Source organism: Hyperolius riggenbachi, chromosome 10, assembly GCF_040937935.1.
Source record: "Hyperolius riggenbachi isolate aHypRig1 chromosome 10, aHypRig1.pri, whole genome shotgun sequence".
Taxonomy (NCBI): domain Eukaryota; kingdom Metazoa; phylum Chordata; class Amphibia; order Anura; family Hyperoliidae; genus Hyperolius; species Hyperolius riggenbachi.
Window position 1 is genome coordinate 7,227,244 of NC_090655.1, and position 21,851 is coordinate 7,249,094.

At 44.5% G+C, this 21,851-nt stretch overlaps 1 protein-coding gene across 4 annotated transcripts in view; it reads right to left on the reverse strand.

The window, feature by feature from the left end:
* CRTAC1 (cartilage acidic protein 1) overlaps positions 1-21,851 on the reverse strand; it is an 899,879-nt gene that overhangs the window by 595,591 nt on the left and 282,437 nt on the right. For all 4 annotated transcript variants that reach the window (XM_068257816.1, XM_068257817.1, XM_068257818.1 and 1 more), the window contains exon 3: positions 278-474. In XM_068257816.1, coding sequence (XP_068113917.1) covers positions 278-474 — 197 coding nt within the window. The remainder of the gene's footprint in view (positions 1-277; positions 475-21,851) is intronic.

Genomic DNA, 21,851 nt, shown 5'->3' on the forward strand with positions numbered 1-21,851 from the left:
AGCTGTCAGCATTCACGAAAATAAACAGTATTTGGTGTCATTTGCTCTCAGTCCAACTCTATTGTTTGTTACGCGTTCCAGCCTCCAGAACGTGTCCCAGCAACATGTCACAAACCCCTAGGGAGACGACTGTCAGCCAACCTACACGGACCTTAAAAAATATAAAAACCACACATTCTGAAAACAAAACGCAGCAAACAAGCTAAAAGAAACTCACTCCAGGATGTAGAGCCCAATTACTCATCACGAGTTACCAATAAAGCAGAATTCTTCTTACCTGAGAAGGCATTGTTCGTGTTCAAGAAATAAATCTCCTCTCGTCCATCTCCGTCTATATCACACGCCGTGACCCCGATGGCGTTGCCCTGGCGATCACGCAGCGCATAATATGGAGAGCTGCGTTCGTCCACGGCTAGATTCACTAGGCGACCTTTCTCTTTGATGTATTTCAGCACGAGGTTCGGACCATTATATCTACAATGGGAAGGAAAAGAGAAAAGAAAGAAATATCAGAAACATACCTTGTTCTGCGTCTGGGGAACAAAGAGCCTTTTGTTGCAAATTAATTTCATGGACGGACGAGTTATTTGCAGAATCTCGCTGAATATACTAGACTCTATAGGTGTCCACATACCAATACCTTTGTGCTTAATTGTTATTTACGTTTACCACCAATTATATGTGATAAAAGAGAATAATTTCCAGCCAAAAGTACACATACACACAGTTATCCAGCACCGACAGATCGGCTCTTTGCCGGATTAAATGTGCTTTCTGGTCGCTTTAAGGCTCGTACTCGCAGGCAATGCATTTCGTAGGTCTGAGCCGGCTTCATCAGGCCAATAACAGTGCCAAATAGCCTCAGAGGCTCCCTATGCCAGTCTGTTTTTTTTCTATTTGGCACGGTTATTAGCCTGATGAAGCGTGCTCAGACCCGCAAAATGCGTAGCCTGTGCAAATAAAATTTCTTTGTTTACACAAAGATCTCGTTACTGAGCTAAGCAACCTCCTTTTCTCAATTTTATCTGTTTTAATAGTTTTATTTGCACCATGCCGCCTCTTTCCCACATTTGTGCTTTCATACCCCCAACAGCGTCTGTAACCACAAGTGGTCTCGACTACACTGGACACCTGTCAGCTTTTACCAAGAAGAGCGACCGCAACCTGGTCCGTTAGGGCCATCCTGAGTGGAGTTTGGTTCACTCTGCAACCCGCCTTTGTGAGTAGAACATTCTTTAAACAGCTATTTTTGTTTACAAAACATTCTGCACTATTGAGCTCCTGTTTTTGTCTCCTGTACTTTTTTAGGGTGCCAAGACCCCCCCCCCCCCACACACCTCTTCAAGCTAAGTGAGTCCTGCACCCCCTCCTACACTGAGCCCTGAGGCTGGAGCCTCTCTCGCCTCTGCCCGGCCCCGCCCTGCACCCCCTCCTACACTGCGCCCTGAGGCTAGAGCCTCTCTCGCCTCTGCCTGGCCCCGCCCTGTGCCACCTCCTACACTGCGCCCTGAGGCTGGAGCCTCTCTCGCCTCTGCCCGGCCCTGAAACCAGCTGTGACATGTACCTCTCAGCACCACCTACAGCTAGAAGTCAGTGGCAAAGCAGACACCCCCAGGGACACCTCTTGATTATTTAACAAACTGCACACCCACGAATGAAGTGTCTGTATTTGCAATATTCTTGGAAACCGCTTATCGTGCTTTTCCCAATCTACACATGTTCTTCACACCTTTGCCTGGCAGAGACTCAGGGAAGCAGCTGTGAAGTGAAAGGCGATGGTTGTGTCTGTAGCGTGACCAAGGAACGGCCAGCGTGACTGCCTCCTGCTGCCCATTGTGCACCATGTGCTGACAGAACCTCCACCGCACTATGTCACCACTGTGTACATCGATTAGAGGGCTCTTTACTGTTAGCTGTTAATTAAAACAAATGTATTCACCTCTGTTACTCCTGTGTACATTGGCTGCCAAATACTCTGCTGGAAGCCAAGCTGCTAGAATGCTAATTTAACCGCCTTACAATAGAACATCCTATCACGGCCACATTCTAACTGGACTGACGCTAAATCCGGTCCTGGCTGAGCGGACACACGAGGCCATGCGATAGAGATCTGATCATGTCAGTAATCTCCCGCTAGCACCAGACGCTGCTTACTACGAGAGGATAAATGCTCAATGTGGACACACTACGGGAAACAGATCATTAAAATGATATGAAACTCAGCATTTCCTATTTGCTCTAAAAGAATATTTACAGCATAAAATCTACTACCACAAAAATGTAGCACAACAGCGTTCAAACAGTTAAACACAGCACTTTGTTCTTCAGTGGAAATCTCCTTGCTTCAGTAGGCAGCTTCTGGCTGCATCCGAAAAAAGGGATTATCTTTTGTTTACATCCTTTGTCAGATACATTTAGTAAACATTAGTAAAGTGCAGAAAGCACTTTGCTTCTAGTAAGTGGGCAGCTGAGACGTGATCACTAGATGGACTTTAATTTGTAAATACAGCAACTATGCAATAAAATGTAATGACAGCTTTCAGAGCAGATAAACTGTACTTTGGAATTTGTCGTCATTTGTAGACAGATACTATTACTTATGTACAAAAGCAAATATGGTAACTGTATGGGTAATAAAAATTAGGAAAGCACATTTTTATTGAATGTTATGTTGGAGTTTTATTGCACTTTAAAGTGGACCCATGCATGTCAGACATGACAGAATGCCCACGGATTATAATTGTATTTATTTGTATAGCACTAACATCTTCCGTAGCGCTGTACATGGTATAAAACAGACAATAGTAAGGATACATGAGATGTTCAGAGCTCTGTACAATCAATACATCCAGCAACACAAATAGAAATACACACATAGTGGATGTGTTGGTTGAAACATGTTTATTTGATAAAGTGCAACAGAAACTGGAAACACTAGGGGGAGGAGCTCACCCTTGTGAGTTTATAATCTAGAGGGTAGTGGGGTGGAGACACTAGGAGGAGGAGCCTGTTCTTGTGAGCTCACAATCTAGAGGGATGGAGACAATAAAATGAGGAATCCATGCAAACATCTGACAGGTTTTGGATTAGTCCATATCCTCATAGTTGATTCTCAGTATTACCTTTATTATTTACAAAAGTGCATACTAAGATGTTGCTCAGACTCCCTACCTGTTGGGACATTATTTTGGCAGTTAAACTAAGAAACTGCCATTCAGTAAGTGCTATTGAAGTTAAAGAAAACTTTGAGACTCTCCTATGAAGATATGGACTAGTCCAAAACATGTCAGATATTTACTACCTACTGAAAGCGACAGTCGTTTCTATATGTATGTGTTTATTATTATTATTATTATTTGTGTATATTATGTGTTTGCATGCATTTAACATTATTTGCAATAGTGGTGCTGTAGGGGTCTTGCTGCCTGTAGTGCCATTTGTTATTGTTCTCTTTGGCACTATCTCACTTCCCAGTCTCGTAGCCACTGTTAAGGTGCCCATACATCTAGTGATGATAGGCAGATTCAAATCTGATCGGGGAGAGATCTGTCGGCTTCCCATACACCACAGGCCGATTCCCCATCAATTTCAGCATGTAATCTCAAAGGAATTGGCCACGTCTGTTGGCTTCCCCCAGGGTATAAATGTGCCCCCATGTGTGAATGTATACATTACCTGTCCGGTGTCAGCCACTGCGCCGTGCCGGTCTTTCAGCTCTTCCTTTTCCATTGGCGCTTCACACACGGCTGGTGTTTAGCGCACATGATGTTGCAAAGGCGCCACGCACCATACGACGGTGGCGTAGGGTGCAAATAGAGGAGGAGGAGATACTGGAAGATGGATGAGGCACTGATTGGTGGGCGAGGCACACAAACATTAGGGGGAACAGCGCCGGGTGTTTCATCACTTATCGGGATATCGCTTGCTGTTACTGCCTCGCACCCGATTGACCATGTTGGCCCGACTTGCAGCATGTCCTATCGATACATGTGACCTATTTCTGCATGAAATTGATTGCATCGTTCATAGGGCATGCTCTTAGCAGCACCGATTTTCATCCGATTTGATAATTATCCAATCAGATGGTCGTTAGCCCTCTAAGTTAAGAGATGTACGGGCACGGTTACTAGTGAAGCAAGTCATAAGAAACCTGCCCAAACAGAAGCCAGACAAGAAGAAGGAGAAGAAGAAGAACAGGTGATATAAACACGTCTCCCCTCTGTGAAAAGCTACAGTTAGAGAAATTGGCAGGAGACGCAATTTAACACACCTGCCATTAGAAGATTCTGAAGGGCTTTATTTTGCACTGGAAGTCTTTTTAAGCTGTCGCTAGCTCCGCCAGCCGGCCCTCAATCAAGCATTTTTACTCTGTCTTCCCTAAATGATAGTCCTTTCATCTCCAGGAAATGCTGCGGGGAAACAAAGCAGCAGCTCCGAGCGCTTGGTCAATAATGAACAAAAGACGGCGGCCATTAATGGCGAAACTAGCAGAGAGGCTTCTCCGGAAAATGAGAGCTCTGCTTTCTAACAGCGGCAATGTCTTTATTCGTGTCACCGGGACAAAAGTCACTTCTCCATCATGAAGGGTTGGTGGCCCAGACCTGGTGTGATGAAGGTAGAACACTCGGGAGGTCCAACATCAAACAACTATCATTCATGACCTACATTAGATCAGTGCCATGCGTACAACCAGGCTGGAAACTTTCTAAACCCTTGTAATCTTTCCTCTAGTTTTAGACAAGGCACAGAACATTTATATGGTGCTTTTCTCCTGCCGGACTCAAAGCATCAGAGCTAGAGGGACGCTCTATAGGCAATAGCAGTGTTGGGAAGTCTAGCCCAATTTCTCTTACTGAATAGGTGCTGGCTTACTGAACAGGAAGAGCTGAGATTCGAACCCTGGTCTCCTGTGTCAGGGGCAGAGCCCTTAAAGGGAAGGTCTAGGCAGATAAAAAAACAAAAAACAAAATCCACTTACCTGGGGCTTCCTCCAGCCCCTGGAAGCCACCTTGTGCCCTCACCGCAGCTCCGGTGGCTCCTGGTGTCCTCGGCTGCAGAAGTCGTCCTCGCCAGGTCGGCTTCTTGTGCGTTCCGCTGCGTGGGTCACTTGGTCCAGTCGACGTCATCAGGATTGTACTGCGCAGGCACAGCGCAGGGGTACAAGAGGTGGGATAAGTATACAATAGTGCAACGTGGCCATAGGTCAAAGAGGGAATGGCCTAATGTAGAGCGTACAAGCATGCTTGTCGGAAACCGCAAGTATCAAGGGCACATTTAAAGATATCAAAGGTTGGAGAGTGACGGGTGTGTTGTGGCAGGAGATTCCAGAGGAGGGGGAAAACACTTGAGAAATTAAATATAGAGTTGCTTCCGCCTATTTATTCCAACCAGACAAAGGCCTCAATTCACTAAGCTTATCTCCTGTCTTTAATAACGTTTCTAGAGTTGTTACCATGGTGATAAGGCATGTAGTATTCAGGAAACATTTTACCTCAGGCAAACCTACAGTTAACTTATGTCTTTAAGTTAACTCTTCAATCCTTAAAATAACTCCAGAGTTAAAGACCGGCTGTTTATTAACCGCGTGTGAAAATAACTACAGAGGAGGTAAATTAACTACAGAGGAGGTAACTTAAGGAATGAAGAGATAAGATAACTCTCTCACTGTGTGGAGGTAAGTTTTCTCTTGCCTTATCTCCAGCATGATCTTAGTGAATTGAGGCCAATGGCCTCAATTCACTAAGCTTATCTCCTGTCTTTAATAACATTCCTAGAGTTATCACCATGGTGGCAAGGCATGTAGTATTCAGGAAACATTTTACCTCATGCAAACCTAAAGTTACCTCTTCTGTCTTTAAGTTAAGGTGCGATCTCTAAAGTTAACTCTTCAATCCTTAAAATAACTCCAGAATTCTGAAAATAACTACAGAGGAGGTAACTTAAAGAATGGAGAGATAAGATAACTCTCTCACTGTGTGGTGGCAAGTTTTCGCTTTCCTTATCTCCAGCATTGCCTCAATTCACTATCTCCAGCATTGCCTCAATTCACTAAGATCATGCTGGAGATAATAAGACAAGAGAAAAATTGCCACCACACAGTGAGAGAGCTATCTTATCTCTTTATTCCTCACGTTACCTCCTCTGTAGTTAAGTTACCTCCTCTGTAGTTAAGTTACCTCCACTGTAGTTAAGTTACCTCCACTGTAGTTAAGTTACCTCCTCTGTAGTTATTTTCAAACGCAGTTAATTAACAGCCTGTCTATAGCTTTAGAATTCTTGAGTTATTTTAAGGATTGAAGAGTTAACTTTAGAGATCTCACCTTAAACTTAAAGACAGAAGAGGTAACTTGAGGTTTGCCTGAGGTAAAATGTTTCCTGAATACTACATGCCTTATTACCATGGTGATAACTCTAGAAACGTTATTAAAGACAGGATATAAGCTTAGTGAATTGAGGCCATTGCATGTGTTAATCTGAACGGTAAAGGGTGTGAAATCAGGGTTTCCAATGGCAGCACTCAACAGAGTACATAGTCATGTCACTGACTGTCCTCAGAGGTGATAATCTAATCCTACCATAGTCATAGTCGAATGTCCTACCATATTATTATTATTATTCTGTATTTATATAGCACTGACATCTTCTGCAGCACTGTACAGAGTACATAGTCATGTCACTGACTGTCCTCAGAGGTGATAATCTAATCCTACCATAGTCATAGTCTAATGTCCTACCATATTATTATGTTTTTATATAGCACTGACATTCTCTGCTGCACATTACAGAGTACATAGTCATGTCACTGACTGTCCTCAGAGGAGCTCACAATCTAATCCTACCATAGTCATAGTCTAATGTCCTACCATATTATTATTATGTATTTATATAGCACTGACATCTCCTGCAGCACATTACAGAGTACATAGCCATGTCACTAACTGTCCTCAGAGGGGGTCACAATCTAATCCTACCATAGTCATAGTCTAATGTCCTACCATATTATTATTATGTATTTATATAGCAGTGACATCTCCTGCAGCACATTACAGAGTACATAGTCATGTCACTGACTGTCCTCAGAGGAGCTCACAATCTAATCCCTACCATAGTCATAGTCTAATGCCCTACCATATTATTATTATGTATTTATATAGCACTGACATCTTCTGCAGCACTGTACAGAGTACATAGTCATGTCACTGACTGTCCTCAGAGGAGCTCACACTGTAATCCTACCATAGTCATAGCATAATGTCCTACCATATTATTATTATGTATTTATATAGCAGTGACATCTCCTGCAGCACATTACAGAGTACATAGTCATGTCACTGACTGTCCTCAGAGGGGGTCACAATCTAATCCTACCATAGTCAGTCTCATGTCCTACCATATTAGTATGTATTTATATCTGTTACGGTGGTGCTCTGTTGACCACTCCACTGAGGTGAGAGAACCCTTAGAGTGCAGAGTCTAAGTGCCCACGGGTGTTCACCAGAGCGCCCCGCAAGGGACGATGGACTTTCAGCTGCCTATTGTTCACCAGGTTGCACTCCAGAATTCCCTAACAGTGGGTAGGAGAACAGGGGACACTCCGGTGTGGAGGTGAGTCTTGAAATGTCTCTGAGCGGCAGATAACAGGAGAATGTAGTAGTTACACAATCCGGGTCAGAGGCAGGCGGCACAAGTTCAGCACGTTTAGGCAATCCGGGTCAGAGGCAGGCAGCACAGGTTCAGAGTGTTTAGACAATCCGGGTCAGAGGCAGGCAGCACAGGGTCAGAGTGTTTAGGCAATCCGGGTCAGAGGCAGGCAGCACAGGGTCAAGACGGGTAACAATCCGGGTCGGGGCTGGCAGCAGACAGGGAGGTCCAGAAACAAGCCGAGGTCAAACCAGAGGAGTGGAGATCAAGAGTAGTCAGGACAATCCGGGTCAGCAACAGGAGGATCAGGAATATAACAGCAGGACTGGCGAACAGACACACTAGCTGACAGACAGATCAGCGCAGAGTGCTGTGAGCAGCTGCCTTTTATACTGCAGGGGGGCCGGCTCTGGGATTGGATTTGGCGCCACGCATGCGTCATCACGTACGCTTGCCGCCGCGCACGCGTACAACATACCAGACGCCGCTTCCGCCCACTTCCGCACGCGTCTCCTGGCAACAGAGACCAAACCATCGCCAGGGACGCATGCGCACATACAGATGCTTCCGCCCAGAGCCCGACCCGGAAGTGCAACCCGCGGCAAACCACGGCGCTCCGATTCCCCCGCAGCAATCCGGCCAGGCTGCACGGAGGATAGCTCAAAGACCCCCAGACCAGGTGAGATCATTGCCGCATGACCCTGACAATATCGCAGCGATATCTCCTGCAGCACATCACAGAGTACATAGTCATGTCACTGACTGTCCTCAGAGGAGCTCACAATCTAATCCTACCATAGTCATAGTGTAATGTCCTACCATATTATTATTATGTATTTATATAGCACTGGCATCTTCTGCAGCACATTAAAGAATACATAGTCATGTCACTGGCTGTCCTCAGAGGAGCTCACAATCTAATCCTACCATAGTCATAGTGTACTGTCCTACCATATTATTATTATGTATTTATATAGCACTGGCATCTTCTGCAGCACATTAAAGAATACATAGTCATGTCACTGGCTGTCCTCAGAGGAGCTCACAATCTAATCCTACCATAGTCATAGTGTAATGTCCTACCATATTATCATTATGTATTTATATAGCACTGACACCTTCTGCAGCACATTACAGAGTACATAGTCATGTCACTGACTGTCCTCAGAGGAGCTCACACTCTAATCCTACCATAGTCATAGCCTAATGTCCTACCATATTATTATTATGTATTTATATAGCACTGACATCTCCTGCAGCACTGTACAGAGTACATAGCCATGTCACTGACTGTCCTCAGAGGAGCTCACACTCTAATCCTACCATAGTCATAGTCTAATGTCCTACCATATTATTATTATGTATTTATATAGCACTGACATCTTCTGCAGCACGTTACAGAGTACATAGTCATGTCACTGACTGTCCTCAGAGGGGCTCACACACTAATCCTACCATAGTCATAGTCTAATGTCCTACCATAATATTATTATGTGTTTAGATAGCACTGACATCTTCTGCAGCACTTTACAGAGTACATAGTCATGTCACTGACTGTCCTCAGAGGAGCTCACACTCTAATCCTACCATAGTCATAGTGTAATGTCCTATCATATTATTATTATGTATTTATATAGCACTTACATCTTCTGCAGCACATTACAGAGTACATAGTCATGTCACTGACTGTCCTCAGAGGAGCTCACACTCTAATCCTACCATAGTCATAGTCTAATGTCCTACCATATTATTATTATGTATTTATATAGCACTGACATCTTCTGCAGCACATTACAGAGTACATAGTCATGTCACTGACTGTCCCCAGAGGAGCTCACAATCTAACCCTCATTATTATACAGCACTGAGAGAAGAATGAAACCTCCTGAACTGTATTGCAGAATCTGTGGTGCCGCAAAGCTGTGCAAATTCTGAGATGGTAATTTTGTAGCAAAATCCATTTAGTGAAAGCTGTCAGCGCACTCCTAATGTGCAATTATCTCTCAGCATTCCTGCATTACAACAAAGTCGTCATTTCGTCTTGTAGAAGCTGCTATGTGATGCCGGGCAAGTATTCCGTACCGAACATTGCCAAAGCAAACCTTCAGCCCTGAAATGTCACATGAATATGTCAGGGTGGTTATTAAGTTATTACGTCCAACAGCAGCGCTCCCAGACGCCACCTTCATGCCTGATGTTCCCCTGTAATCTCGGCTACTGTATATTGGGGAAAACAAGAAATAACACCCCTCCAACACCAACTTAGACATCGTAAAGCTTCTTACGTGCCGGGAAAAAGTTTTAGGCACATGAGAAAAATATATACAGCAAATTAAAACAAACCTGAACTGAAAATGAAAAGTCAAATAAACATACACAGGTCATACTTACCTCCTGTGTAGTCTACTCCTCAATCTCTTTCTCCTCTCCTGCGTCCTGTTTGTCCACTGTGATCAATGTATTTCTCTGTCCTCCATTTTGAAAATGGCCATTACCCCATAACAGCTTCCTGGTCAGCACACAGTTACACTAACATAGCCCATTTGAGCCATAGGGAAAGATGGACATTACCTTGCATATCCGTTGTCCTTTCAGTTGTAACTGACAGCAACTGATGTATAACTGACAAAATCTTGTCAGAACTGAAAGGAATCATTGTTAGAAGAAAATGGTGAGCTTCTGAGAGGAACTGACAATGAGGTAAGTATGTAATGTTCATTTGCAGCTACGTCATGTGTTCATTTAGAATACTTTTACTCACTTCAGGTTCCCTTTAAGAAACTTCAAATACATATAAACAACATATAGCCCAAATAATCTCTGCTTCTGGCAGTAAATTGAAGGACCACTATTGCGATAAAAGTAGGCAGTTAAAATCAAACAGAAGCGACAGGTTTTGGGACAGTCCATCTCCTCATGGGCGATTCTCAGGGTTTTCTGTGTTTTAAACAACATTTCCTGAGCAGCAGTGCAACTGACAAAATAGTAACATATCAGCCAGCCTCCCTACTCACTTGCACACAATTTTGTCAGTTAGACTTAGTAACTGCGGTTCAGGAAATGCTGTTGAAAACAAAGAAAACGCTGAGAATCCCCCATGAGGAAATGGAGTGGCCCAAAACCTGTTGTTTCTGTCAGATTTTAAGTGCCTACTTTTTTTTGTGATAGTGGCCCTTTAAAGCTTAAAAAACAAAAAACTAAAACAAACAGAATGGGGTTCCCTATCCCCCCCCAAACACTTTTAACCCCTTGCTCCCCCTGCAATATAGTATTCCCCAGGGAATTGGATGTCTAAAAAAGCCTGGGACCCCCACATGAGAACTGGGAGTTGCTTTACAAAAATCTTCTCCCCCTTTATAAAAACACCCCTTTCGGAGTAGGAAAAAATGTATTTCATATTTATAGGTTATATACATTTTATTTAACCACTTAAAGAGAAACTCCAACCAAGAATTGAACTTTATCCCAATCAGTAGCCGATACCCCCTTTTACATGAGAAATAGAATGATTTTCACAAACAGACCATCGGGGGCGCTGTGTGACTGATTTTGTGCTGAAACCCCTCCCACAAGAGGCTCTGAATACCGCGTTACTATGGGCAAACTGCCACAATGTAACAATGTTCACAGACAGGAAATGGCTGTTTAAAGCTGTCTGTAACAGCCAGAGCAGCTAGAAACAGCTACATAACATGCCCACAGTAACAATGTCACCATGTAATACATGTCAGAATGTAAATCGGGGAGAGGAAAGATTTTACAATAGGCAAACACTGACTAAATCATTTATACATAATTATTGTAAAAATGAAGCACTTTTTTTTATTACATTATTTTCACTGGAGTTCCTCTTTAAGGTCCTTACAGAGAAACCGTAACCAAGAATTGAACTTCATCCCAATCAGTAGCGGATGCCCCCCTTTCCCATGAGAAATCTTTTCCTTTTCTCAGATAGATCACCATAGGGGCTCTGTATGGCTGATATTGTGGTGAAACCCCTCCCACAGTGTGATGTCAGGATCAGGGTCCTGACAGTTTCCTGTCTGTGAACCTCATTGCATTGTGGGAAATAGCTGTTTACAGCGGTTTCCAACTACCAAAAGAGCCAACAGCAGCTACTACCACTGACATCACCTGCCAGCAGTAAAAATGTCACCATGTGGTAAATGTCAGAATGTAAATCAGGGAAAGGAAAGCTTTTACAATGGGCAAACACTGACTAAATCATTTATACATAATTATTGTAAAAATGGAGCACTTTTGTTCATTACATTATTTTCACTGGAGTTCCTCTTTAAGTGTCTCTCTTCTCTGGTCCAGAGAATTCTTGGTAAAAAAAAAAGACAAACACACATTTCAAAAGCAAATCAGGGAGAGGAAAGATTTTACGATGGGTAAACGCTGACTATCATTTATAAGCGAACATTGTAAAATAAATAAATAAAAATGCAATTTTATTACGTTTATGTTATTTTCACTACAGTGCCTCTTTAAAATGGACCTGAGCTCAGAACTTCTTCTCTGCGCTAAATGATAAGCAACATCATAATAACATTTAAAGAGAAACATATCTTTGTTACAGCTGATACACATCCTGCAATAAATATCAATTGTGTCTACTTCCTGCTTTCATGGAAGCAGACATATTGGTAACATCATGTGTTTAGAAATTAGCATTTCTGCCAAGGCAGTCAGCTGACAGAACTGAGAGATCAAATTACAGTTGTGATTAGTCACAGATGAGGGGCAATTAGGCTAAACTCTCCAAATACGTACAGGGTGCATTTCTATGTATTTTTCTTCTATCCTGTGCAAGAGTTCAGCTCCACTTTTTGTCAGCCCAAAAATAAAATTCCCTTTACCCACTGCTCTGTGTCTGTTATGCGGTTTACAACCTGACTCTGCACTGCAAACATTCCAATCTAATCAGAAATGTTTCTGCTGTAATAAATCTTATCTCAGTCAGCCTGGCTCTATTTGGTAGATTGCCGATGAGACGGAAGCTTCTCATCACCCCTCCCACCTTCCTGCTCCTCACTGATTGGCTGAGGGCGGTTCAGTGTGACATGAGGCTGACAAGGGAAATACACCTCACCCATCTGCAGAAGCTGCTGAAATACGATCTATGCAGGGCTCACATGTTTACAAAGCAAGTTAGATAGGACAGTGCAGTTTTTGAGAGGAAAAAAAAAAAAGCAAGGGAGGAAATGACATCAGGAATGGCTTCAGTCAGAGGGAATGAAAATGCCTGAAACTGAATTCTCTTTATTTGCTGTATAAAATTCACTGAGATCAAAACGTGGACAGTACAATACATATTTTATGCAAGTATGTATCTACTTATATATGTGTTTTTTTCCCCTGGGATAGTACGGCTGTCCCTGCTGCTATAAAGGGAAACCGTAACCAAGAATTGAACTTCATCCCAATCAGTAGCTGATACCCCCTTTCTCAGGAGAAATCTATTCCTTTTCACAAACAGACCATCAGGGGGCGCTGTATGGCTGATATTGTGGTGAAACCCCTCCCATAGTGTGATGTCAGGACCATGGTTCTGACATCACACTGTGGGAGCCTTGTTGCATTGTGGGAAATAACAGTTGTTTACAGCTGTTTCCAACTGCCAAAAAAAAACAAGCAGCATCTCCTTCCACTGACATCACCTGCCAGCAGTAAAAATGTTGTAAATGTCAGAATGTAAATCAGGGAGAGGAAAGATTTTACAATAGGCAAACTCTGATTAAATAATGTATACATAATTGTGGTGAAACCCCTCCCACAGGAAACTATGAGGACCATGGTCCTGGCAGTTTCCTGTCTGTGAACCTCATTGCATTGTGGGAAATAGCTGTTTACAGCTGTTTCCAACTGCCAAAAAAAGCGAGCAGCATCTCCTTCCACTGACATCACCTGCTGGCAGTAAAAATGTCACCATGTGATAAATGTCAGAATGTAAATCAGGGAGTGGAAAGATAGGCAAACACTGATTAAATAATTTATACATAATTATTGTAAAAATGAAGCTCTTTTTTACAGCATTATTTTCTTTAAGGAGAACCCGAGGTGGGTTTGAAGAATATTATATGCATACAGAGGCTGGATCTGCCTATACAGCCCAGCCTCTGTTGCTGTCCCAAACCCCCCTAAGGTCCCCCTGCACTCTGCAATCCCTCATAAATCACAGCCACGCTGCTGACAAACAGCTTGTCAGAGCTGGCTGTGTTTATCTCTATAGTGTCAGTCTGCTGCTCTCCCCGCCTCCTGCAGAACTCCAGTCCCCGCCTGCATCCTTTCCCTCCCTGCTGATTGAAGGGAAGGGACGGGGGCAGGGACCGGAGCTATGCAGGAGGCGGGGGGAGCAGCTGAGACTGACACTACAGATGTAAACACAGCCTCACAGCACGGCTGTGATTTATGAGGGATTGCAGAGTGCAGGGGGACCTTAGTGGGGTTTGGGATAGCAACAGAGGCTGGGCAGTATAGGCAGATCCAGCCTCTGTATGCAGATAACATTCTTTAAACACACCTCGGGTTCTCTTTAAGGTGTGTAGAGTAAAGCTAATCTTTGAAAAGACTGCTTTTGTTTTTCACATGGATACAGCTTTGGATGAGGAAGGTGAGATCCTGCAGCCAGTCAGGGGAAATATCCGCTGCAGGGAGGCGCAGAAGGCCAGTTATGAGGATGAGAAGTAAACTTGTAAACTTCATGCCGGCACAACATTCGCAGCCGCTACCAACCATCCTTTATCTCTTCTTAAGACTAAGAAAGAAACACAAACCAGCGCTTTAGGCTCCGGGTACAGATGGCGACGCCGCATTCAAGCATCTAATTACAAAATTACATGATATTTACTTATCATTTTAATGAATGTGCTCAATAATGAGAGATTTGAAAATAGGCCATTGTGGAGAGCGAAACTATTTGGGTCACGGTATGTTAATATACTCTGCGGTTTCTTCCTTCTTATTCTTACAAATTGCATTAGTGAAGCAAATTACGGGAAACAGAAATCAAAAAGAGCATCGGATTGATAGGGCCGGCGCTACCATTAAGGCAAAGGAGGCAGCTGCCCCAGGGCCCCAGAGCTTGTAGGGGCCCCCAGTGGCTACAAGAGGGAAAAAAAAAATTTTCAAATCGGCCTTATAGTTTTTGAGAAAATCGATTTTAAAGTTTCAAAGGAAAAAAAAAATACACAATTAAAAACCTGCCAACTTTAATGGTTAATAGCAAATCCACCTTAAATGCTAGAAACCCTAAATTTACAGGATATGTTAAGGAGATCATTAGGAATAAGAAGAAAAAACAATTTTTCAAAAAGACCTTATAGTTTTTGAGAAAATCGATTTTAAAGTTTCGAAGGAAAAAAGTATACTTTTAAATGCGGTAAATGTCACTTTTAGTACCTAACGGTAGTGTCATTTTACATGTATCAAAAGAAAGAGCAATACATTTCCTTACGGGGTTTCCAGGGGGTCTATACGCAGCCGCAGTGCTTTGGCCAGGGATCGCTATACAGCCTCAATATGGCTGTATGAAGATCCCTGGCATTTTTTCCTATTTTCCCAATTTTTTTTTTTTTATGTTTAGAGTGTGGGAATTTTTTTTTTTTTTTTAATTATGTGGGGTCCCCCCTCCTGAAACTTTTTAACCCCTTGTCCCCCATGCAGGCTGGAATAGCCAGAATGTGGAGCTCCGACCGATTGGGACTTCACACCCTGACTATACCAGCTGCAAAAAAGGTCCCCTAATGCCGATTTTTGTTCCGGGGTATATGTTGGGGGGGGCCCCCAGGTTTATTTTGCCCTGGGGCCCCATTGTTGCTTAAACCGGCCCTGTGGATTGAGCATCGCATCTGCACCATTATTCCACAATGGCTTGATTGGAAGGACCAGTTCTGGTGCTTGGGCAAGTTCTGCTGACAACTCCCTAGACTTTGGTAGCCCTTGGATACAAAATAACTGGCAGCTCCCTAGACTTTGGTAGCCCTTGGATACAAAATAACTGGCAGCTCCCTAGACTTTGGTAGCCCTTGGATACAAAATAACTGGCAGCTCCCTAGACTTTGGTAGCCCTTGGATACAAAATAACTGGCAGCTCCCTAGACTTTGGTAGCCCTTGGATACAAAATAACTGGCAGCTCCCTAGACTTTGGTAGCCCTTGGATACAAAATAACTGGCAGCTCCCTAGACTTTGGTAGCCCTTGGATACAAAATAACTGGCAACTCCTTAGCGATGGTGGCCCTTAAAGGACTTACGATGTAATAATAGTGAAAAAAGTTAAATACCTTTTTCATATCCTTGATCTACGAAGGACGCCATCCACGCCCTCCATTCATTCCGCCATGGCTCCCGTTTTAATAGCCCCCCCCCCCCACCCCGTTTGGGTCCCGACCCCTCTGAACGGGTTGGGTTATAATTTCCCCCTCAATATGGCAGTCACATATTGCAGCGGCTGTGCAGTCCGCATAGACACGATTTCGGCTGCGCAGCTCTAGGGCCTCCTTCCGATGCGCCCGATGTACGACATGGATTCATGATGTGACGGGAGGAGGCCCTATAACTGCACAGCCGCACCAATATTTGGCGGCCATATTGAGGGGGGAATGATATCCCGTTCGGAGGGGTCGGGACCCGACCGGGGGGGCTATTACAGTGGGGCGGGGGCAAGGCAGAATGAATGGAGGGCATGGATGGCGTCCTCCGTAGATCAAGAATCTGAAAAGGTATTTCACTTTTTTCACTATTTTGACATCGTAAGTCCATTAAGGCTCATACACACATCCAACATAATGTACGACCAACAATGCAAAATGACCAACCGCTCAACAAGTTATTTACATGCCGAGTACATACACATACGCCAACCAACTAAGCAACCAACTCACTCAAATACTATGCATGCAAGCTAAACAACAAACTGCACAACATGTCCGCATTCAAAAGCAACAAAAGTTGTTCTAAAGACTTGTACACACGTTCCAACCTGCATGATAGTTGGGCAGGTTAAACTACCAGTTGGATCTTGCAAACAACCTGTTATCAGTTGGTCGTCATGTGGTTTGCCAGCCCTACACACACCCAACTGTATTCCAACAGACCAAGTTTAGATGACAGTTGGGCCGGTTGTTAGGACGTGTGTACGAGCCTTTAGATACAAAATAACTGGCAGGTCCCTAAAATTTAGCAGCTCTTCGATACAAAATAATCTGCAGCTTCCTAGCAATGGCGGCCCTTAGATACAAAATGATTGGCCACTCTCTAGACCTTTGTGGCTCTCAAGATACAAAATGATTGCCAGCTCCTTAGACTTTGCAAGCCCTTAGGGTGCTTCCACTTTTTGATTGGCCATTGACCAATGACTAGCCAATTTTACCACCTCTGTGCAGTCTGAGAGCTTCCCTACACAAACTCTTCATAGTATTCAAAATCTGCCAGCCCTCATACTGCGTAGTGGTAAAATTGTCCAATCATAACTGGATATGATACAGAAAGATTGGTCTCCGAACCACGGCTCAACAGTCTTCGGGAAATAACTACTGGCTGAGTAGGACTTTCTAGCTTCTTATTTCAGATATACAGTACTGTACTTGGGGTGTGTTGACCTCAGTCGGCACAACTCATTGTGCTGTACACTCTTGGAATGCTTTGATCTCTCTCTCTCCAAGCAGAAAATATAGAAACTGAAAACAGAAGTTTTCCGCTACTGTCAGGACTGTGGAGTCAGAGGTACCTGGAGTCAGTGGTTTCATAAACTGAGGAGTTGGGAGTCTGAGTCGGATGATTTTTGTACCTACTCCACAGCCCTGGTAAGTATTAGACTAAGGAGTCGGAGTCGAGTAGTCGGAGCCATTTTGGGTACCTGGAGTCGGGGTTGGAGTCGGTGGTTTAACCTCCTTGGCGGTAACCCCGAACGTAGTTCGGGGTAAGCCGCGCAGGAGTTTTTCTCCGGCCCTGCTGGACCGATTTGTTTAATTTTTTTTTGCTGCACGCAGCTAGCACTTTGCTAGCTGCGTCAGCACACCGATCGCCGCCGCCCCGCGCTCGATCGCCGCTATCCGTCGTGCCGCGCCCCCCCCCCCAGACCCCGTGCGCTGCCTGGCCAATCAGTGCCAGGCAGCGCTGAGGGGTGGTTCGGGACTCCCAATGACGTCCCAACGTCAGTGACGTCATCCCGCCCTGTCGCCATGGTGACGGGGGAAGCCCTCCAGGAAATCCCGTTCTTCGAACGGGATTTCCTGATCGGAGATCGCCGAAGGCGATCGAAGCGGGCGGGGTGATGCCGCTGAGCAGCGGCTATCATGTAGCGAGCCCTGGGCTCGCTACATGATGTAAGGAAAAAAAAAAAAAAAACTGCTGCGCTGCCTCCTGGCAAAATTTTTTATACCGCCAGGAGGGTTAATAAACTGAGGAGTCGGAGTCAGAAGATTTTTGTACCGCCTCCACAGCCCTGGCTATTGTCTCACACCGCCCCTTTGTGAAAAGTGGCCAGAACTACACGTTACAGCAGTACTAATTAGAAACTAGGAAAAATTACTAAAGAAGAAATACAAAAAAAAAAAAGTGCTAAAATAAATTACCCTGGAGCACTTGCAAACCGCTAAAAATTGGCTGCAAAATGGTTAAGGCGGCATGTGGCTCCCAATGCGATGGGCGGGGCACAGGGGCATATACCAGGGGCAAGCATGCAGGATAAGCGTTCAGATAATCCATCAGCTACCTCCAGAATTGTAACTTATCAGAAAGGATGGAGCGTTACATCTTCCAGGAACAGAAAGAAGGCCTCCGCATTGGGAAGGATAATGAGGAAAATTGCAGAAGACAATGTGAACCCTCTTAAAATTGATTACATCAGACATTTACTTGTACTCCGCTCGCTAACTAAATTACGCACAATTTGCAGCCTCTGCTTTCATGGACTGGGAATGCTACACGCATGTGAGTGTCGCAAAAGGCCCTGCACATTACTGTAATTCTGCTCCTATTCTGGGGCTCAGGATCCCTTTAAAAGAAAAGAATTCAGAACCAAATGACTGTTGCTGCAAAATGAAAGCGTACTTTGCCAGCGCCAAGACTGCGAAACGCAGCAGGATGTAAAGTGCAGAGGAAAATTGCTTTGCCTGTTGTAAAAGAGTCTAATCAATTTGAAATGACTCCACTGTTCCCGTTTTGTAGCATTGCTTTGTACACACGAGAGAGAGTGCTTTCCTTACGTACAGAAACAAACAACAACTGCGCGTTTTCTTTCTTCAAGCTTCTCGGACAATGGGGTGTTATTTTCTTTGTAACAGGCTGCGGAACATGCCGGCCGAGCGCTGGGTGAGCAAATCCAAGGGCGGTAGGTCGGACGCACACGCAAGCAATGCGAAGGTCCGCAGGGCATTCCAAGCCATGATACAGCTTTATAATAGAAATCTGGCTCAGACAAATAATCCTATAACCACAATAGGAGAAGGAGAGAAACAAAGACACCAAGGACGAGCTTACAAAGGGGGATCCAACAGCAATTAGGTAAGAATTATTCATCTTTCTTGAAAAAGGACCAAAATATTGTTGTCTGTAACCTGTATGAACACCAGACACGCCCCATATTGCCCAAACGAGAATAAGGGGCTTCTGCACATGGATGAATAGGGTTGCTGACATTCGTGGAAGAGCAGCAGCTTCACTGGGAAGATATAGTCTGCTTCCTGTAGGGGGCGCCACAGGGAGGAAGATGGCTATGCCTGGATAGGCAGGATAGCTGCATATGGCTGCCATTACTAAACCCTGCTGGAAAGTGCGTCAGGCAGGTGCATAAGTGGAGTGTCAAACTGTCATACACGTGTACATCAGAGCAAATTAAGAGGTCAGCACAGGCAGCAAACATACGCGGTCATTAACCAGGCAGAGGTCAGCACAGGCAGCAAACATACGCGGTCATTAACCAGGCAGAGGTCAGCACAGGAAGCAAACGTATGCGATCATTATCCAGGCAGAGGTCAGTGCAGGCACACAGAAGAGGTCAGTATGCAGGCAGAGGTCAGTGCAGGCAGCAGATAGATGAGGTCAGTATGTAGACAGAGGTCAGTGCAGGCAGAAGATAGATGAGGTCAGTATCCAGGCAGAGGTCGGTGCAGGCAGCAGATAGATGGGTTCAGTATCTAGGCAGAGGTCAGTGCAGGCAGCAGATAGATGAGGTCAGTATCCAGGCAGAGGTTGGTGGAGGCAACACATAGATGGGGTCAGTATCCAGGCAGAGGTCAGTGCAGGCAGCAAATAGATGAGGTCAGAATGCAGACAGAGGTCAGTGCAGGCAGCAGACAGATGAGGTCAGTATCCAGACAGAGGTCAGTGCAGGCAACAGACAGACGAGTCCAGTATCCAGGCAAAGGTTGGTGCAGGCAGCAGATAGATGAGGTCAGTATCCAGGCAGAGGTCGGTGCAGGCAGCAGATAGATGAGGTCAGACTCAGTATCCAGGCAGAACAGTCAGGCAAAAAGACAGGCAGATATAAACCAATCTGTGACAATGTTTTGGAGGAGCCAGTTTTCCCCACAAGTTCATTCCTTCTCCACTCTCACTTGGTTTTTTAATTTTGTTTTCCTGCGTCCTTCATTTCTGCTGTCAATCATGTTTCCAGGGGAGCTGTCGATAAGGAATTGCTGGGTGATAAATTACCCGCGCCTCTTTGCAGTGACCATGTGAGAAATGAAAGAACGAAGGCTCGATATGAGGATGGTCCGTCTTTGTCTATTCACCTGTCTCCCCCTATAGAAAGGGCCATGATTGATTCAAACGTGGAATGTAACAAACACCAAGAACAAGTCCTACATCAGTACAAACTCAACCAAACAACACGAGGGGCTTATACAGAAGAATCGCTGTCCAATGTCACTTTTACTACCCGTGACATAAGAGAAAATACATAAACTACAAAATCTTAATGCACACCTGAAGTGACACAGACATGATGAGATAAACGTGTACATATAATGCTACTCCTGCTTGGAACTTGCTTGTGCTACTTAATATTATACATATACAACCTTATATACTCACGTATAAGCAAAATTTTTAAGCACAAATTATGTGCTGAAAAGTTACCCCCTCGGCTTATATGCGAGTCAGTGGAGCAGAACGGATGGTGGAGCAGGTTGTGTTACTGGCAGCGCACTAGTGATTACTGATTGCGCACTAGTGATCCTGCTCTTGTTAGCTGTCTCCCTGCTGTGTCCGTGCCCCCCCCATCCCCTGCAACATGGTGTGCAGAGTGCGCTGCTCAAGACTACCTGTGTCCCCTGACTCCCTGCTGTGTTCCCCATCCCCTGCAGCATGGTGTGCAGAGTGCGTTGCTCAGGACTACCTGTGTCCCCTGACTCCCTGCTGTGTCCCCCATCCCCTGCAGCATGGTGTGCAGAGTGCGCTGCTCAGGACTACCTGTGTCCCCTGGCTTGTGGAGCAGAGCGTGCAAGCAGGGGTCAGCGGTGCAATGATCATGCGTTCTTCCTGTGTGGCAATCAATGTGTCTCGTATCTATGATGTCATCTAGTGGTGTTTTGAGACACAGCTGTATCATCCTTGGAACACATCTGGCTATGGGGAGGGGGGCCGACTTATACTGGGGGCACATCTGGCTACTGTGGAGGGGCTGTACTGGGGAGTGGGGCTTATACATGAGTCAATCACTTCTCCCTGGTTTCTGAGGGAAAAGTGGGTACCTTGGCTTATACGCGAGTATATACGGTATATATTTTTTTCCCCATTGGAAGGATTAATAATCCTGTGCTTTATTCTCTGCAGCTCAACTTGCGCAGCACTCATGAAAATGAATCAGTGGTTACAAATAATGTGGATTTAGGTGTAAATTTCTGCATTTTCTGATTGGCTTGTTCATTTTGAATCTTCTGATCATCATAAAATTACCGCATATCGGTAATGCGGATTTTCCGCATAACATTGCAGTTAATAGCCGCCGATTTTAGCGGTTAATAGCAAAGCCCTCGTAGGGGCTAGAAATACCAAATTTGCAGGGTATGTTAAGGCGCAAAGTCGGAACAAGAGGAAAAAAATACATACATAGTACCACAAAGGGTTAAATGAAATAAAAACACAACAGCAACAAAGTATGTTAATATTTTTAATTAACCATAAATACTTACCTGTACCTTTAAAAAAATTGTTCCCACAGCAATATCCTCTAACAAACTAGATTGATCTTCATAGCACACC